The sequence below is a fragment of the Eulemur rufifrons genome, chromosome 14 (assembly GCF_041146395.1).
Source record: "Eulemur rufifrons isolate Redbay chromosome 14, OSU_ERuf_1, whole genome shotgun sequence".
NCBI lineage: Eukaryota > Metazoa > Chordata > Mammalia > Primates > Lemuridae > Eulemur > Eulemur rufifrons.
In genome coordinates this window covers 8,314,068-8,327,835 of record NC_090996.1, presented here as the reverse complement: position 1 = coordinate 8,327,835, position 13,768 = coordinate 8,314,068, and the positions used below count along the sequence as shown (strand labels likewise).

Here is a 13,768-nt window from a genome sequence, read left to right as displayed (position 1 = left end):
TATAAATGGAGTCATATACTATGCGGCCCTTTGTGTCTGACTTCTGTCACTTAATGTAATATTTTTAAGGTCCACCCATGTTGAAGCATATACTTGATTCCCTTTTATGGCTGAATTCCATTGTGTAGGTAGATATAGCACCATTGGTTTATCCATTCATCAGTTGATGGATACTCAAGTTGTTCCCACTTCTTGGCTATTATGAATAATGCTGGTATGAATATTTGCGTGCAAGTTTTTGTGTGAACATAGATTTTCAATTTGCTTGGATATATAACCAGTAGTTTTATATATCTCTCCATATAACTACTGGTATTTGTCCATTTTATGCTGTTAAAACAGAATGGCTGTGGCCGGGCGCGGTGGCTCACCCCTGTAATCCTAGCACTCTGGGAGGCCGAGGTGGGCGGATCGTTTGAGCTCAGGAGTTCGAGACCAGCCTGAGCAAGAGCGAGACCCCATCTCTACTAAAAATAGAAAGAATTTATATGGACCTCTAAAAATATATAGAAAAATTAGCCGGGCATGGTGGCACATGCCTGTAGTCCCAGCTACTCGGGAGGCTGAGACAGGAGGATTGCTTGAGCCCAGGAGTTTGAGGTTGCTGTGAGCTAGGCTGACGCCACGGCACTCACTCTAGCCTGGGCAACAGAGCGAGACTCTGTCTCAAAAAAAAAAAAAAAAAAAAAAACAGAATGGCTGAGACAGGGTAACTTATAAAGAACAGAGATTTATTTCTTACAGTTCTGGAGGTAGGAAGTACAAGATCAAGGGACCCACATGGGGTGAGGGCTTTCTTACTACATCATCCCATGGTGGAAGGTGGAAGGGCAAGAGAACTCATGCGTGGAGTGGGGAGAGGAGAGAGGGACAGAGGGAGAGAAGGGGAGGGAGGGGGCTAAGCTCATCCTTATATCAGGAACCCAGCCCCGCAATAACCACCCCACTCCTGCACTAGTAGTGTTAATCCATTCATGGATTAATCCGCCCCCATAACTTAATCATCTCTTAAGGATCCCACCTCTCAACACGGTTGCACTGGGGGTTAAGTTTCCAACATATGAACTTTGAGGGACACATTCAAACCATAGCACTGGGTTACATCATAACTCTACGTTTAAGCTTTTGATGAAGTGCCAAACTTTTCACAGTGGCTGCACTGTTGTACATTTCCACCAGCAGTGTACGAGGGCCCTTATGTCCTTGCCAACACTTGTTATTTTCCGTTTTTTAAATTGTAGTTTAAAAAAACCCTACATAATATAAAAATTTCCCTCAACCATCTGAAGTGTACCGTTCAATAGTATTAACTATATTCTCATTGTTGTTGTGTAAGAGATCTCTAGAACTTTTCTGTTTTGCAAAGCTGAAACTCTATACCCGTCAAACAACTCCCCGCTTTTCCCTCCCCTCAGCCCTGGCAACACCATTCTACTTTCTTGTTTCTGTAAGTCTGACCATTGTCGATGCCTTATAGAAGTGAAATCACACAGTATTTGCATTTTTATGATAGGCTTATTTCACTCAGCATAATGTCCTGAAGGTTCATCCATGTTGTACCATGTGACAGGATTTCCTGCCTTTTAAAGGCTGAGTCATGTTCTATATGGTATATACAACGTATTCTTTATCCATTCATCTATTGATGAACATTTGAGCTGATTCCACCTCATGGCTATTGTGAGTAATTCTGCCATGAGCATGGGTGTGCAAATATCTCTCTTTGAGAACCTCCTTTCATTTTGATATATACCATTTTTTATATGTATTTATATGTATAGTCATTTTGATATATACCCAGAAATGGAATTGTTGGATCATATGGTAATTATATTTTGAGTTTTTTGAGGAATGTCTGTAGTAGTTGCACCATTTTATATTCCCGCCTGCAGTGCGCAAGGGTTCCAATTTCTCCACATCCTCCGAGCATCTTCTCATGTGTTTGTTGGCCATTTGTGTAACTTCTTTGGAGAAATGTCTACCCAAAGTCTTTGCCTATTTTTATGTTGGGTATTTATTTTTTAAGTTTTTATTTGTAAGAGTTCTTTATATATCCTGGATGCTAGACTCTAATCAGGTATATAATTTCCCCAAATTTGCTCCCATTCCGTGGGTTTTCCTTTCATTTTCTTGATCGTGTCCTTTAATTTACAAAAATTTTTAACTTTGATGAGGCCCAACTTATTTATTTTCTCTTTGGTTGCATGTGCTTTTGGTGTCACAAATAAGAAACCATTGCCTAATTCAAGGTGACAGAGATTTACACCTGTGTTTCCTTCTAAGAGTTTTATAGGTTTAGTGCTTACATTTAGGTCTTTTATCCATGTTGAGTTAACTTTGTATATGGTATGAGGTAGGGGTCCAAGTTCATTCTATTGCAGTGGATATCCCATTGTTACAGTGCTATTTGTTGAAAAGACTATTCTTTCTCCATTGAGTGGTCTTGGCACCCTTGTGGAAAGTCAATTGATCATATGTGTGCAGCTTTGTCTCTGAATTCTCAATTCTATTCCCTTGATCTATATGTCATCCTATGTCAGAACAAAACTGTTTTGATGCTGTAGATTTGTAGTAAGTTTTGAAACCAGAAAGTATAAATCCTTCAACTTTGTGCTTCTTTTTCAATTTTTTTTTTTTTGCTATGAAGGGTTCCTTGCATTTCTGTATAAATTTTAGAATGAGCTTGTCCATTTTCCTCTCTTTCTTAGCCTTCCTCTTTCTCACCACCCACCTATTACTCCCATATTTCTAGCACCCTGTACAGTGGTTCAGGTTTGGGCTTCAAACTGGAGGAGTCAGGAACTGTGTGTTTTTGAACATGTTACTTCACCTCTCTCTACAATAATAATATCTACACTAAGGGTCATTTTTGTAAAGATTAGATTAAATGCAATAATATATTAAAGGTGATGGAAGAGCCTGTCTGTGGATTGTTGGTTTAGTCAACTCATTAGCTTGTAAACAGTTGTCACAACAATAGCAAGAATGACCACTGCCTTTTGGGGCCACTTGACCTCTGCCAGTCAGATTGCCAAGCCCTTGACGTGAATAAACTGATTCAGTCCTCACAATAATCTATAAGGTAGAGATTGTCGTTGTTTCTCATTTTACAAATGAAGACACTGAGGAACAGAGGAGTTAATAACCTTGGCCACATGGCTACCTAAGTGTTCAGCCGAGATTTCAGCCCTGGCAGGTGACTGTCGTGTCCAGAGGTTGGTCCCATAGAGCCACAGCCAGGCTTCTTAGGGTCTGGGGAGGGGTGTAAACAGGTGGGTTCTGGGATGACTTCCAAGAAGTGGGTGTGAGGACTCCTGCAAGTGTTTGCCCCACAACCAGGGACGCAGGCTGGGGTGGAGACTGGCATCTCGGGAGGGGACACCTCCATCTCCCTCTGTCATAGGCTCTTCAGGTAGATCTGGCGTGGGGACCTCTTCCCTGCCCCTGCCCCAGTCCAGACCCTCACCGTCCCCCCCCTGGGTGTCCGCAGTGACCTCCCAGCCAGTTTCCTTGCCCCAGTCTCTTCCCACCACACCTGCCAAGGGATCCCGTCATGTCACTAGACCACAGGTCTGATCTCATTAACGCTGCGCCTGTGAACCCTGGGTGTTCCCACTGCCGGCAAGATCAAGGCTGTGCTCCCCTAATGGAGGCACCACCGAATTCAGATAGAACTCATTCAAATGCCAGCTCCACCCTTCCCGCCGCCACGCTAAGCCTCAGTTTCCTTGCGTACAGAACAGGGATCGTATGGAACCGGGATCGTTAGCGGCGATGAAGTGCCCAAGAACTCAGCGATTTCTGGGGCAGCCAGGGCTCAGCTCCGTCTGCTGCCCCTTGCCCCATCCTCCCTGCCCTGAGATCGCAAGCCTCCATCTATGGTCTCCTTTCACCCTAATTAGGGCCGTGGCGTCCAACGCCCCCTTCCTGGGACACATCCTCAGTGTTTGAAGTCATTTCCTGTCCAAGATCACAGCCCCTTCTCCCAGTCATTTCTCATCAGGACGTGTCTTTGAGGCCCCTCACCACCTTGGCAGCTGTCTGCTGCCCAGCTTCACGCAGCTGTCCGGTTCCACCCTACATCATCATCATCATCATCATCATCATCATCATCGCTCACCCCAGAGAGGGCGACCGAGGCAGCCGCCCCTGCCCTGCTCCCTGCTCAGCCAGGCTCCGCTCTGCCTCCAGCTTCAGCCCTTTCCCCGATGCTCCCTCTGCCCCAGCCCTGTCCCCCTCTCCCCGTGGTGTGGGGAACACAGGAGAAAGGCCCTCAGAGGGCACCTTGGCCAGGATCCCCGGACTTCAGATATTCTTGGGCAATTGTCACAATTTCTGTCACAGCTGCACACATCTGTTCTGTGATTCACTTTATTTCTTTATTTTTTTGTCAACACATATTTTTTGTCTTAAGGAAACCTTGTATCATTACCATAAACACAAAACCCCTTATTAGAGAGGGTGGCCATAACAAAACATATTTAGATTAAAAATGTCCCTTCTTATGTCACTTGGGGAGACGCAGATCTGGCCAACACCCCACTTCTCAGATAGGGAAACTTAGGCCGAGAGAGGGGCAGGGGCTGCTCTGGAGCCGGGGGCTCTGGGAGCCTCCCACCCACCCACATTTCTTTCCCAATTATGCTCCTTCCGCCCCCACGGGTTTCCCCTTCTCCTCCTCCTCCTCCTATCTTCCTCTTCTTTTTCTTCTTCTTTTTCTAAAGAGACGGGGTCTCCCTGTGTTGCCCAGGCTGGACTTGAACTCCTGGACTCAAGCGATCCTCCTGCCTCAGCCTCTGCTCCCGGCTTTCTCTCTCTCTCTCTTCCCGTCTGTCCCCTCCTTTCACTCTGCCTTCCTAGACCCTCCTCCTCCCACTCTTACTTTACCTCTCCCTCTGGCTGTCGGATTCCGCCCCTTCCAGCAGGAAGGGTGCGGGTTCCCATTCAGGGGGCGAGGGCACCACCTGCAGTGGTGTCTGGTCACTCACCCTTGGCAAGATTTGTTTTCCCCTTGTAAATGGGCTGGGTAATCCCTGCCCTGGCTATTCCCTGGATAGAGCACACAGACTGGGCGGAAAAGCCCCTGCAGGGTGTTATTAATCTGGGATGAATCACCCCACCTCTTCTCCTCCCACCAGTGACCTTCTGCCCTTCTACTCGGGTTGCAACATGCGGGGAGCCAGCGCCCCTGCCCTGCTCATGCCTCTGCCCACCCGGGCTTTCTTCCCCACTTCCTCCTCCCCCCGCGCCACGCTCCCAGCACCCACTGAGTCAGAGCACCCAGCCGGCATCCCCTGGGAATCAACAAGGAGCACAGGTCATAACAATATCACACACATAATGATGACAAAAGGCTTCCCCCTGACTTTTCCCTTTTAACCCTCCCCATGACTCTGCCGGGTGAGGACTGCTACTGCTGGCTGACAAGGACACGGAGGCAGAGAGGGAAGGTGTCAAGGCAGCAGAGCGCTGAGTCGGGCTCTCGGGATTGCTCACTCTGCAAACAGGGGCGATGAGGCCAGGCACTGCTGGTATCACCAACTGCAATGCAGTCTCGTCCCCATCAGGGGACCTGCCTGCTGCCCCCAGCCTCTGCACCGTGTGCACGCTAAACCAGAGGAGTCTCTGGTCCAAAGGAAGTTGTCTTAGAGTTGATCCATCATATATTCACTCTGCAAACACTGGCCGTGAGACAGGTGGTCTGCTTGGGACAGGGTGGGTACAGAAAGAGACATAGATCTCAAGGCATTCAGGCCACGTAGGAGATGCAGACATCTAGCTGGCCGTCAGGCAGGTGGTGTGTGCCACTGTGGTGCCACACTGGTGTATTCCTGGTGCCCTGGAAGCCCAGAGCGGGGAGACTGGGGAGGTGGGATGTAGGGAAGGGTGAGCATGGCAGTGCCAGGGAGGGGGTCTCTGAGCACAGGGCCCCAGTCTGGGATCCTGGAATCAGGGGTGGAGTGAGGAGGGGGCCATGTCTGTCTGACAAAGTCACCTCAGTCCCTTACAACTGAACTGAGCCCTAGCAACCGCAAAGCTCTAGCACAGTGACCATTGTCTTCCAGCCTCCACACCTCAGTGCAGCCGTCGCGCTGACTCTACCTACCTGCAGCTGCAGAAACGGAGGCTCAGAGGGTGAGTGACTTTTCCAGGATCCCACAGGGAGTAGCAGCTCCACCAGGATCCCAGGGGCCTTCTGACTGTGCATCCAAAGCCTTGCACTTGGCCTAGGCTGGGCGATGGCCCCCACCCCAGCTCTTCTGCACAGGCCCCAAATAGCCCTGACTCAGCTGGGCAACAACCGGGCAAAAACTTCCCCTTTCCAGACCACAGAGGCCTCAGGATTTTCGAGGAAGCCTGGAGGGGGTGGGGGGGCATGTTTCCTCCTAGCTGCCCCTATAAAGGGCAGAGAAAAGGCATTTGGGGTGCTCTGCAAGGAACCGGGTCCCTTGTCCCCAGGTCCTCTCCTCCTGTACCCAGGACATGGCAGGCCCCGTGAGCATCGCAGCTGGACTCCTGCTCCTGGTCCTGTGTGCCCACCACCTCGCCCCCACAGGTAAGACTCGGGCAGGATGCTGTTCCCAAGGCACGGCTGACCAGCTGGCCATGGTGACACAGTGGAGGGTGGAGGACAGGAGGGGAGTGTGAGGAAAGGGCTGCCCCGCGAGTGCACTGGGCGTGTGGGGCTCCGAGGCCCAGAGCGGGGGGCAGTCTCGGAAGGGACATGGCTCTTCTCTCCTTCCTCTTGTAGGCTCCGTGACCATCCCCATTTCCTGCTGCATGACCTTTGTTTCCAAGAAAATTCCGGAGAGCCGAGTGGCCGGCTACCGGCTGTCGAACGGGAGCGTCTGCCCCAAGGCAGGAGTGATGTGAGTACTGCTCCCGACACCGACAGGACAGGAGCGGGCGGGGGAAGGTGCGCTCCGGGGGCCCTGAGCAGGACCCAGCTCTGTGTGTCTCTGGGGAAGTCACTTCCCCTCTCTGGGCCTCAGCTGGGCCTCCTTACCCATGAAACCAGGAGGAAATTTAGATTCAACAATCATTTTTTGAGCACCAAATATATAGTAGGCACTATTGGGGTCATACACATTATCGTAACTAACTCTCTCAACAGTTCTATGGTCACCATTTTACAGAGGGCAACTGAGGCTCAGAAAGGTGACTTGCTCAAGGTGACATGGGTGGACAGGTGCCCAACAGCTTCACAGCTGCCTCTCACACCAGGTGGCAAATGTGAACTCACTTTGCAAACAGTGGCATGTAGTAGAAATGTGATGTTGGCCTTATTACTAATTTCCCCACTGGCCCGAGGCTTAGTGCCATAGCCTGGTGCCCCCCAGCTCAGACCTGGCTTGGAAAAGGCCACCCCAGTCTCCCCGCCCAGTGCCACCATCATCAGCCATGCTTTCGTGCATGGTATGTGAATGAACCAGAGACATCTGCTGTCTTTTCGGGGGGGTTTCGTTGTGATTTATCCTCCTGTCCCCTTTCTGTGGTTAGAGATTATGTCTCTCCCTTTGGATCCAGCATATGTGCGCCAGGCGCAGTGGCTCACGCCTGTAATCCTAGCACTCTGGGAGGCCGAGGTGGGAGGATCATTGGAGCTCAGGCGTTTGAAACCAGCCTGAGCAAGAGCAAGACTCCATCTCTATTAAAAACAGACAAATTTTCCAGGCATGGTGGTGTGGCGTCTGTAGTCCCAGCTACTCGGGAGGCTGAGGCAGGAGGATCACTTGAGCCCAGGAGTTTGAGGTTGCTGTGAGCTATCATGATGCCACTGCACTCTATCTACCCAAGGTAACAGAGTGAGACTCTGTCTAAACAAAACAAACAAAAGAAAAAAACCCAAGGAAACGGATCCAGCATATCTAAAAGTAGGGCTGGGCCTCCCCCGTCTGACAGGGAGGTCACCGAATGAGCCCTGCACCCCCCACCCCATTCTTCCTCCGAATCCTAAAACAAAGGGACATGGACACAAAGATAGAAGACATCGGGTCAGCACTGGCAGGGAGGCCTGGGCAAGCAACTTCCTGGCCTTGCACACCTACCTCCCCATGAAGTGGAGTGGCCTGAGGTCCCTGCCTGGCCCCAGGTGAGCCCCTGTCATTTCCCCCCCCACAGCTTCACCACCAAGAAGGGCCTGAAGTTCTGTGGAGACCCCAAGCAGCAGTGGGTCCAGAAGTACATGAAGAACTTGGATGCCAAGCAGAAGCAAGCTTCCATGCGGGCCAGGGCCGTGGGCGTCAAGGTCCCTGCCCAGAAACGCCCTGGCAACAGCACCACCACCTAATCGCCGCCCAGCCTCCAGCCCTGGGCTTGGGGCTGGGCTCCTTGCCAGGCTGCCTGGGGCCTGGGGCTTGGGGCAGCTGGCAGTGATGGGGGGAGAGCTGATTTTCCTGTTTCTGGCAACACTCTCCAGGGTTCTGTCTATTCTGTGAAAAACCCAAGGGAGCAGCAAGTCAGGGCCCTGAGGGCTGAGCGATGGCCCCAAGCATGCAGAGCCCCTCGCCTTTCCTGAGCTGGGGGAGAAGGTCCCTGGATGAGAAGGAGGGTGGCGGCGGCCCTTTGCCCCTCTCCTCCCGACCTGGACCTGGCTCTTCTCTGACTTCCAGGCCCTCAGAGCCCAGGCACACGAGACCCAAGCGCCCACGGGCACACGCACACATTGCTCACACCACCGCCTGCAGCTGGCTTCCAAGGGCCCTCTGGGCTTGTGGCCTAAGGGCCATCTGACTGTCTCTGTTTGGGGGTGGGGGACCTGCCAACAGCTGCAGCTCTCCAGCATGTCAGGGATGCTCCAGGCTGGTCCCACTTCCTGCACCAAAGAGTGAATAAAAACCCAACAGAAGCAGAGGGGCCCCTTTGCTGCATCACTGCTGGGTCCCGGCCCTCCTTGCTCACTGCTCATGGGTTGTCATTAATCAAGCTTGCAGGAACTCATTGGTTTTTGCAAAGAAATGAACATGGAGGATCAGGGTGAAACCACGCAGCCTGGTAGTTTCATCTTTGTCAAGACATGACTTTGAGGAGACGTTCTGCTTTGTGACACAGCTTGCTCCTGCTGCTTTGGGGACAAAGACCTGCTCTGCCTTTGAAGCTGGGCTTTCCCCACATTTTGGTGAGGGGAACATGGGGTGGGGACTAAGGGGGGAGACAGACCTCAGCTTTTTTTTTTCTATGCATGAGATACTGGGTGATTTGTTTGTCAAGAGTGTAGACACAAACACTGTTTTCAAATAACAGTCCAAAGTAAACTGAGATTTTTCCTTTGGAGGTGGTTGTGTCTTGACTGTTCTTGTTTCTCTCGTGGGGCAGGGTCGGGCTGAGAGCAATAGCGTGTGTGCCCCGGAGGGCATCCTGGTTGCCCATCCAAAGCTGGGAGGGGTGAAGACTGCCTGAGTCTGGGGCCTGTGGGGTTGGTCTTGGCCTGCTCTTGGGAGTCCTGTTATTAACTTCGAAAACCGCACATGCACAGTTGGGTTCAATTAAATTTTTAAAATACTTCAACAAAGCATATTTTTGCACAAGGAGCTATAATAGGCATTAGGAGGCTATAAAATTATAAATAATGGTGTCTGGCTTCAAAGAATTAGACAGAACATAACACACGCTCACAAATTAAGAGCACTATGGGGTTCAATACCAATCCTGCTTTATAAGCTGCATGACCTTGTAAAAGAAAAACTCTTTTTCTACACTCACAAAACTTCTGATACCAAATGTGTGGGTTTTCCACACCCTACAATGTTCTGTGGACACTAACTGGGTACCCCACAATTTAACTCAATTCAGACAGTAACTACCTGAAGTTGGCCCAGACTTCACAGGTTAAGGGTTCAGTTCCCAAGGCTGCTCCCACTTCCGACACCAGTTGCAAGTATTGGGTGCCCAGGATACCCACACTTTTGTCCAACTTGGCTACAGATCTAGGATTCCTACGACCCCTCTGCAGGTTTGATAATTTGTTATAATGGCTCACAAGACTCAGTGAAACACTTATTTATATTTACTAGTTTATTGTAAAGGATACAAGTGAGTAGCCAGAAAAAAAGGTCTGGAAGGGCTCCGAGCGCAGGAGCTTCTGTCCTGGTGGGGGGGGGGGGGCGGAGGGGGAACCATCCCCCCGGCACATGGGTGTATTTACCAATCTGGAAGCTCTCTGAACCCCACAGTTTAGAGATCTTTATGGAGATTTTCCCACAAGGGCATGATGGATTAAGTCAGTCTCTAGCCCCTCTCTCCTCCCTGGAGGATGGGGGGTGAGGCTGAAAGTTCCCAGCTTCCAACATGGCTTGATCTTTCTGGTGACCAGTCTCCATCCTAAAGCTCTCCAGAAGCTCACCAAGAGTTGCCTCTTTAGAATAAAGACTCAGGAAGTTCCAAGGAATCTAGGAGGTCTATGTAAGACACTCCTATCATCCTCATTGCTCAGGAAATTATAAGAGTTTTAGGAGCTCTGTGTCAAAAACTGGGGCCCGAATATATATTTCTTATTATGTCACACCTTGAAATACATCACTTAACCTCTCTAAACCTCAGTTTTCCTCATCTGTAAAATGGGAATAATAAGATCTTTTAACTTTGTTTGGGTTTTCGACAGAAGCAGAGCCTGAAACAAAGACTTGAAAGCAAACACCGTAAGTGGGAGGCAGAGGGAGTAACACCAGGAGGATGGGTGGGTAACACAGGGAGGGAGGGCAGGCGACGAGACTGTATCGTCCAGCAGAGGGGAATCAGGGCTCAGTCTGCTGGCATGACACCACCGCCTCGGAATTACACACCTGCTCCATCGGTCTTTGCCAGCTGCGTGGGAGGGGCGGCCTTTCAGCAAGTGGGGACAAAAGGCCCTAAGGCCCAGAGAGGCACATGCTGGCAACTGGGGGTGTGCAGAGCACTCGGGGCCTGGCAGCAGACACGCACTGTGCAGCAGCGATTAAAGGTGCTGTAGGTCCAATGCACAGGAGAATAAGGAGTGAGGCAAAGCAATACCAAGGAGGGGACATTCTGATGGGGAGGGAGACTGCAGAACCCTCATCCCAGAGCTGGCATCCAAATAGAGATTGGGGTTTCACTCTGCAAAGAAAGCACATTCCCGAGGAGGGAGGACAGCCGGGGCATCCAGAGATGGGGCTGAAATACAAAGGAACAGCGGCCAGACTGCATGTGACAACAGGACTCTGACCCACCGCCTCTGCAGCATTCAGTCCTTGGCCAGTGGTGACCAGCTTCCTTATTCTCCCTCCTTTGTCAACTCGGAACCACCTAAAACAGCCAAATATACAGTCACGAGTTTTCACGGTGGGGCCGCATTCTCAGAAATGCATCGTTAGGCAATTTCGTCGTTGTGTGAACATCGTAGAGTGTAGTTGCACAGACCGCGATGGTATAGCCTCCTACACGCCTCGGCTCCACGGTGCAGGCTACTGCGGCTAGGCTACAAATCCGTGCAGCGTGTTACTCTACTGAATTCTGTAGGCAACTGTAACACAGTGGTAAGTATTTGTGCATCTAAACACATCTACACCAGGAAATGGTCCAGTAAAAATACAGTATTATAATCTTATGGGGCCATCATCAGCCAAAATGTCATTGTGCAGCACATGACTGTGGTCCCAAACCAAGTGCATAAAATGTTTGCTTCTAGTTAACCTTCCAGCTTCCCTGCCAACCACCTCCAATCAAAGCCCCCCTGAGCCTTCCCTCTTTCCCACACTAAAGACTTCTCTTCCCTCACCTGCCGGCCATGCTCTGAGTCTCTGCAAGTGACAGTGGCTGCCCCCTTGCTCTAGCAAGCTCTGAATGAACGTGTTCGTTTTCACTTGGATGGTCTTCATTTGCTTCCCCTGGGCAGTTGTATAGTCTGATGTGGCTGCAGCCAGGGGCCGCGAGAGGATCGAAGCCAGCGCTGCAGAAGAGGGTGGCAATGGCTGAGCGTGTGGAGAAGCCAGCACTCCACTGCACTACTGGCGGGAGCGGCTACTAGGCCAACTTCTTTGGAGGACGATCTGGCAGCATCTGTTAAAACGCTAAACACACACCCCCGTCGACCCAGCAATTCCACTTGGAGCGCACCCTACACGGACGCAGAGACACGCACATGCAAGGACGTTCACAGCAGCACAGTCTGTAGTTGGAGAAATGGGCAGCAACCTAATGTGTCCATTCATGGTGGACTTGGTCAAGACCTATTTTTAAGTGAGAAAAAGCAAGGAGCACAAACCGTAGGATACTATTCATGCCAAAACAAAAAAGATACATGTATGATCAACTTGCTGCACACACAAACTATCAAGAACGGTTGCCTGTGGCCAGCAGGACTGGGAGGCTGGGGTAGAGGAGATCTATTAGCACTATGATGTGGTGGTTGATATCTTCACTACATGCATGTATCACTTTTATGATAAAAACTCGCGTACGGAAGCTGGCAATGTGCTACCCACATACCACTTTGCCCTGGGCTGTGCCCGTTAGGGTGCTCCTGGGTGATTTATACCAAAAACTACTCTGCCGTGTGAGGCCAGAAGTGCCAGGGAATGGACACTGCCAGGCAGCCCCTAAACGCAGCTGATGGGAGGGTGTGTACAAGCACCTCGCCCCTCGGTTGGGGTAACTCTGGGGCGTGTGTTTCACACCGCCCGCCTGCCATACTTTCTGTGTTTCCTCATCAGTAACTGGTGGATGTCACATTCCTATTGGTTGCCTTCCCTCCCTGCTGGTGTCTCTGTACCTCCTAAATTAACTCCACACTCCTGAACCATCGTCTCAGGGTCTGCTTCTGGGAGAAGCCAAACCAAGTTACCTGGTGTAAATGACCAAAAATAATTAAGGAGAGAGAACTTTGGCCTGGGAATCAGACAGACCTGGACTTGATCCTATCTCTGTCGGTCTCTGGCTGTATGATGCTGGAGGAAGCTCTTTGGCCAATCGGGCCTCAGTTTCCACATCTGCAAATGGGCTTAATGGAACCATCTACTTCATAGGTAAGCCGTGAGGACTGAATCCCGCAAACAATGCATGAGAAGCACATGGCCCAATGCCTGGCACATGGCATGGTACATATAGCTCCATAAATGTTAGCTGGGGGCCTGCCCAAGTTCACCTGGGAGGCAGAGAAGCTGAAGTTGGTTCTGCTGTGGCCAGGACACCTGGCTGACACTCCTGTGGCCATTTCAGCAGGCTCTGTGCACCCTGATTCCTCCTGTGTCATTTCTCTGGCAGCCGTAAGTGCCTATGGACCAAGAAGGCACTGGTTGGACTGACAGCCGCTGGGGCAGCTGAACTGCCCACCAGCTGACCTGGCCCGGCCTGCCCTTGCTGGCCTCACTCCGGAGCATGAGCCCGGAACGCAGACAGCCAGTCTATGTGTGGGCAGGTGATACACTGACCACCCTGCTGTCTGTCCGGGCAGGCCAGCAGCATGACAGCACGTGCACTGGGTCACCCACTGGTGGGGCATCAAGGGTTGGCCATAGTCAAAGAGGGACTGGCTCATCTGTGGCCAAGTGAGGCCAAAATTGGCCTGTGTTTGGGAGAGTCCCCTTCGCCCCCAGCAAAACTGGTCACATGCTGTGAAAACAAAGTTAAATGCTCTGCAATGAGCACATGGCTGGTGAATCAAGGGTACTTTCCCTGCCCGAGGGTGGGAGGCCGAGAGAAGGAATGAGGGAGACCCACAAAACAGCAGTTCCCAATGCTGCCCGGGCTTCAGAATCAACTGCGAAGCTTTCAAAATGCAGATCACCAGGCCTCACCCCAAACCTGATGGCTC

General features: G+C 51.0%; 1 protein-coding gene across 1 annotated transcript; it reads left to right on the top strand.

Annotated features, from left to right (window-relative positions):
• Nucleotides 1–6,483: 6,483 nt before the first annotated feature.
• On the top strand, nt 6,484–8,391 carry CCL24 (C-C motif chemokine ligand 24). Its single transcript, XM_069486738.1, has 3 exons — nt 6,484–6,556; nt 6,752–6,869; nt 8,122–8,391. Exons 1-3 carry the CDS (start codon nt 6,484–6,486, stop codon nt 8,288–8,290), a joined length of 360 nt encoding a protein of 119 aa, XP_069342839.1. The 3' UTR covers nt 8,291–8,391.
• The last annotated feature ends 5,377 nt before the right edge of the window (nt 8,392–13,768 follow it).

Coding starts and splice junctions, on each gene's coding strand:
- CCL24 (XM_069486738.1), top strand. CDS start 6,484: ATGGCAGGCCCCGTGAGCATCGCAGCTGGACTCCTGCTCCTGGTCCTG. Junction 6,557..6,751: donor CCACCACCTCGCCCCCACAG/GTAAGACTCGGG, acceptor TTCCTCTTGTAG/GCTCCGTGACCATCCCCATT. Junction 6,870..8,121: donor TGCCCCAAGGCAGGAGTGAT/GTGAGTACTGCT, acceptor CCCCCCCCACAG/CTTCACCACCAAGAAGGGCC.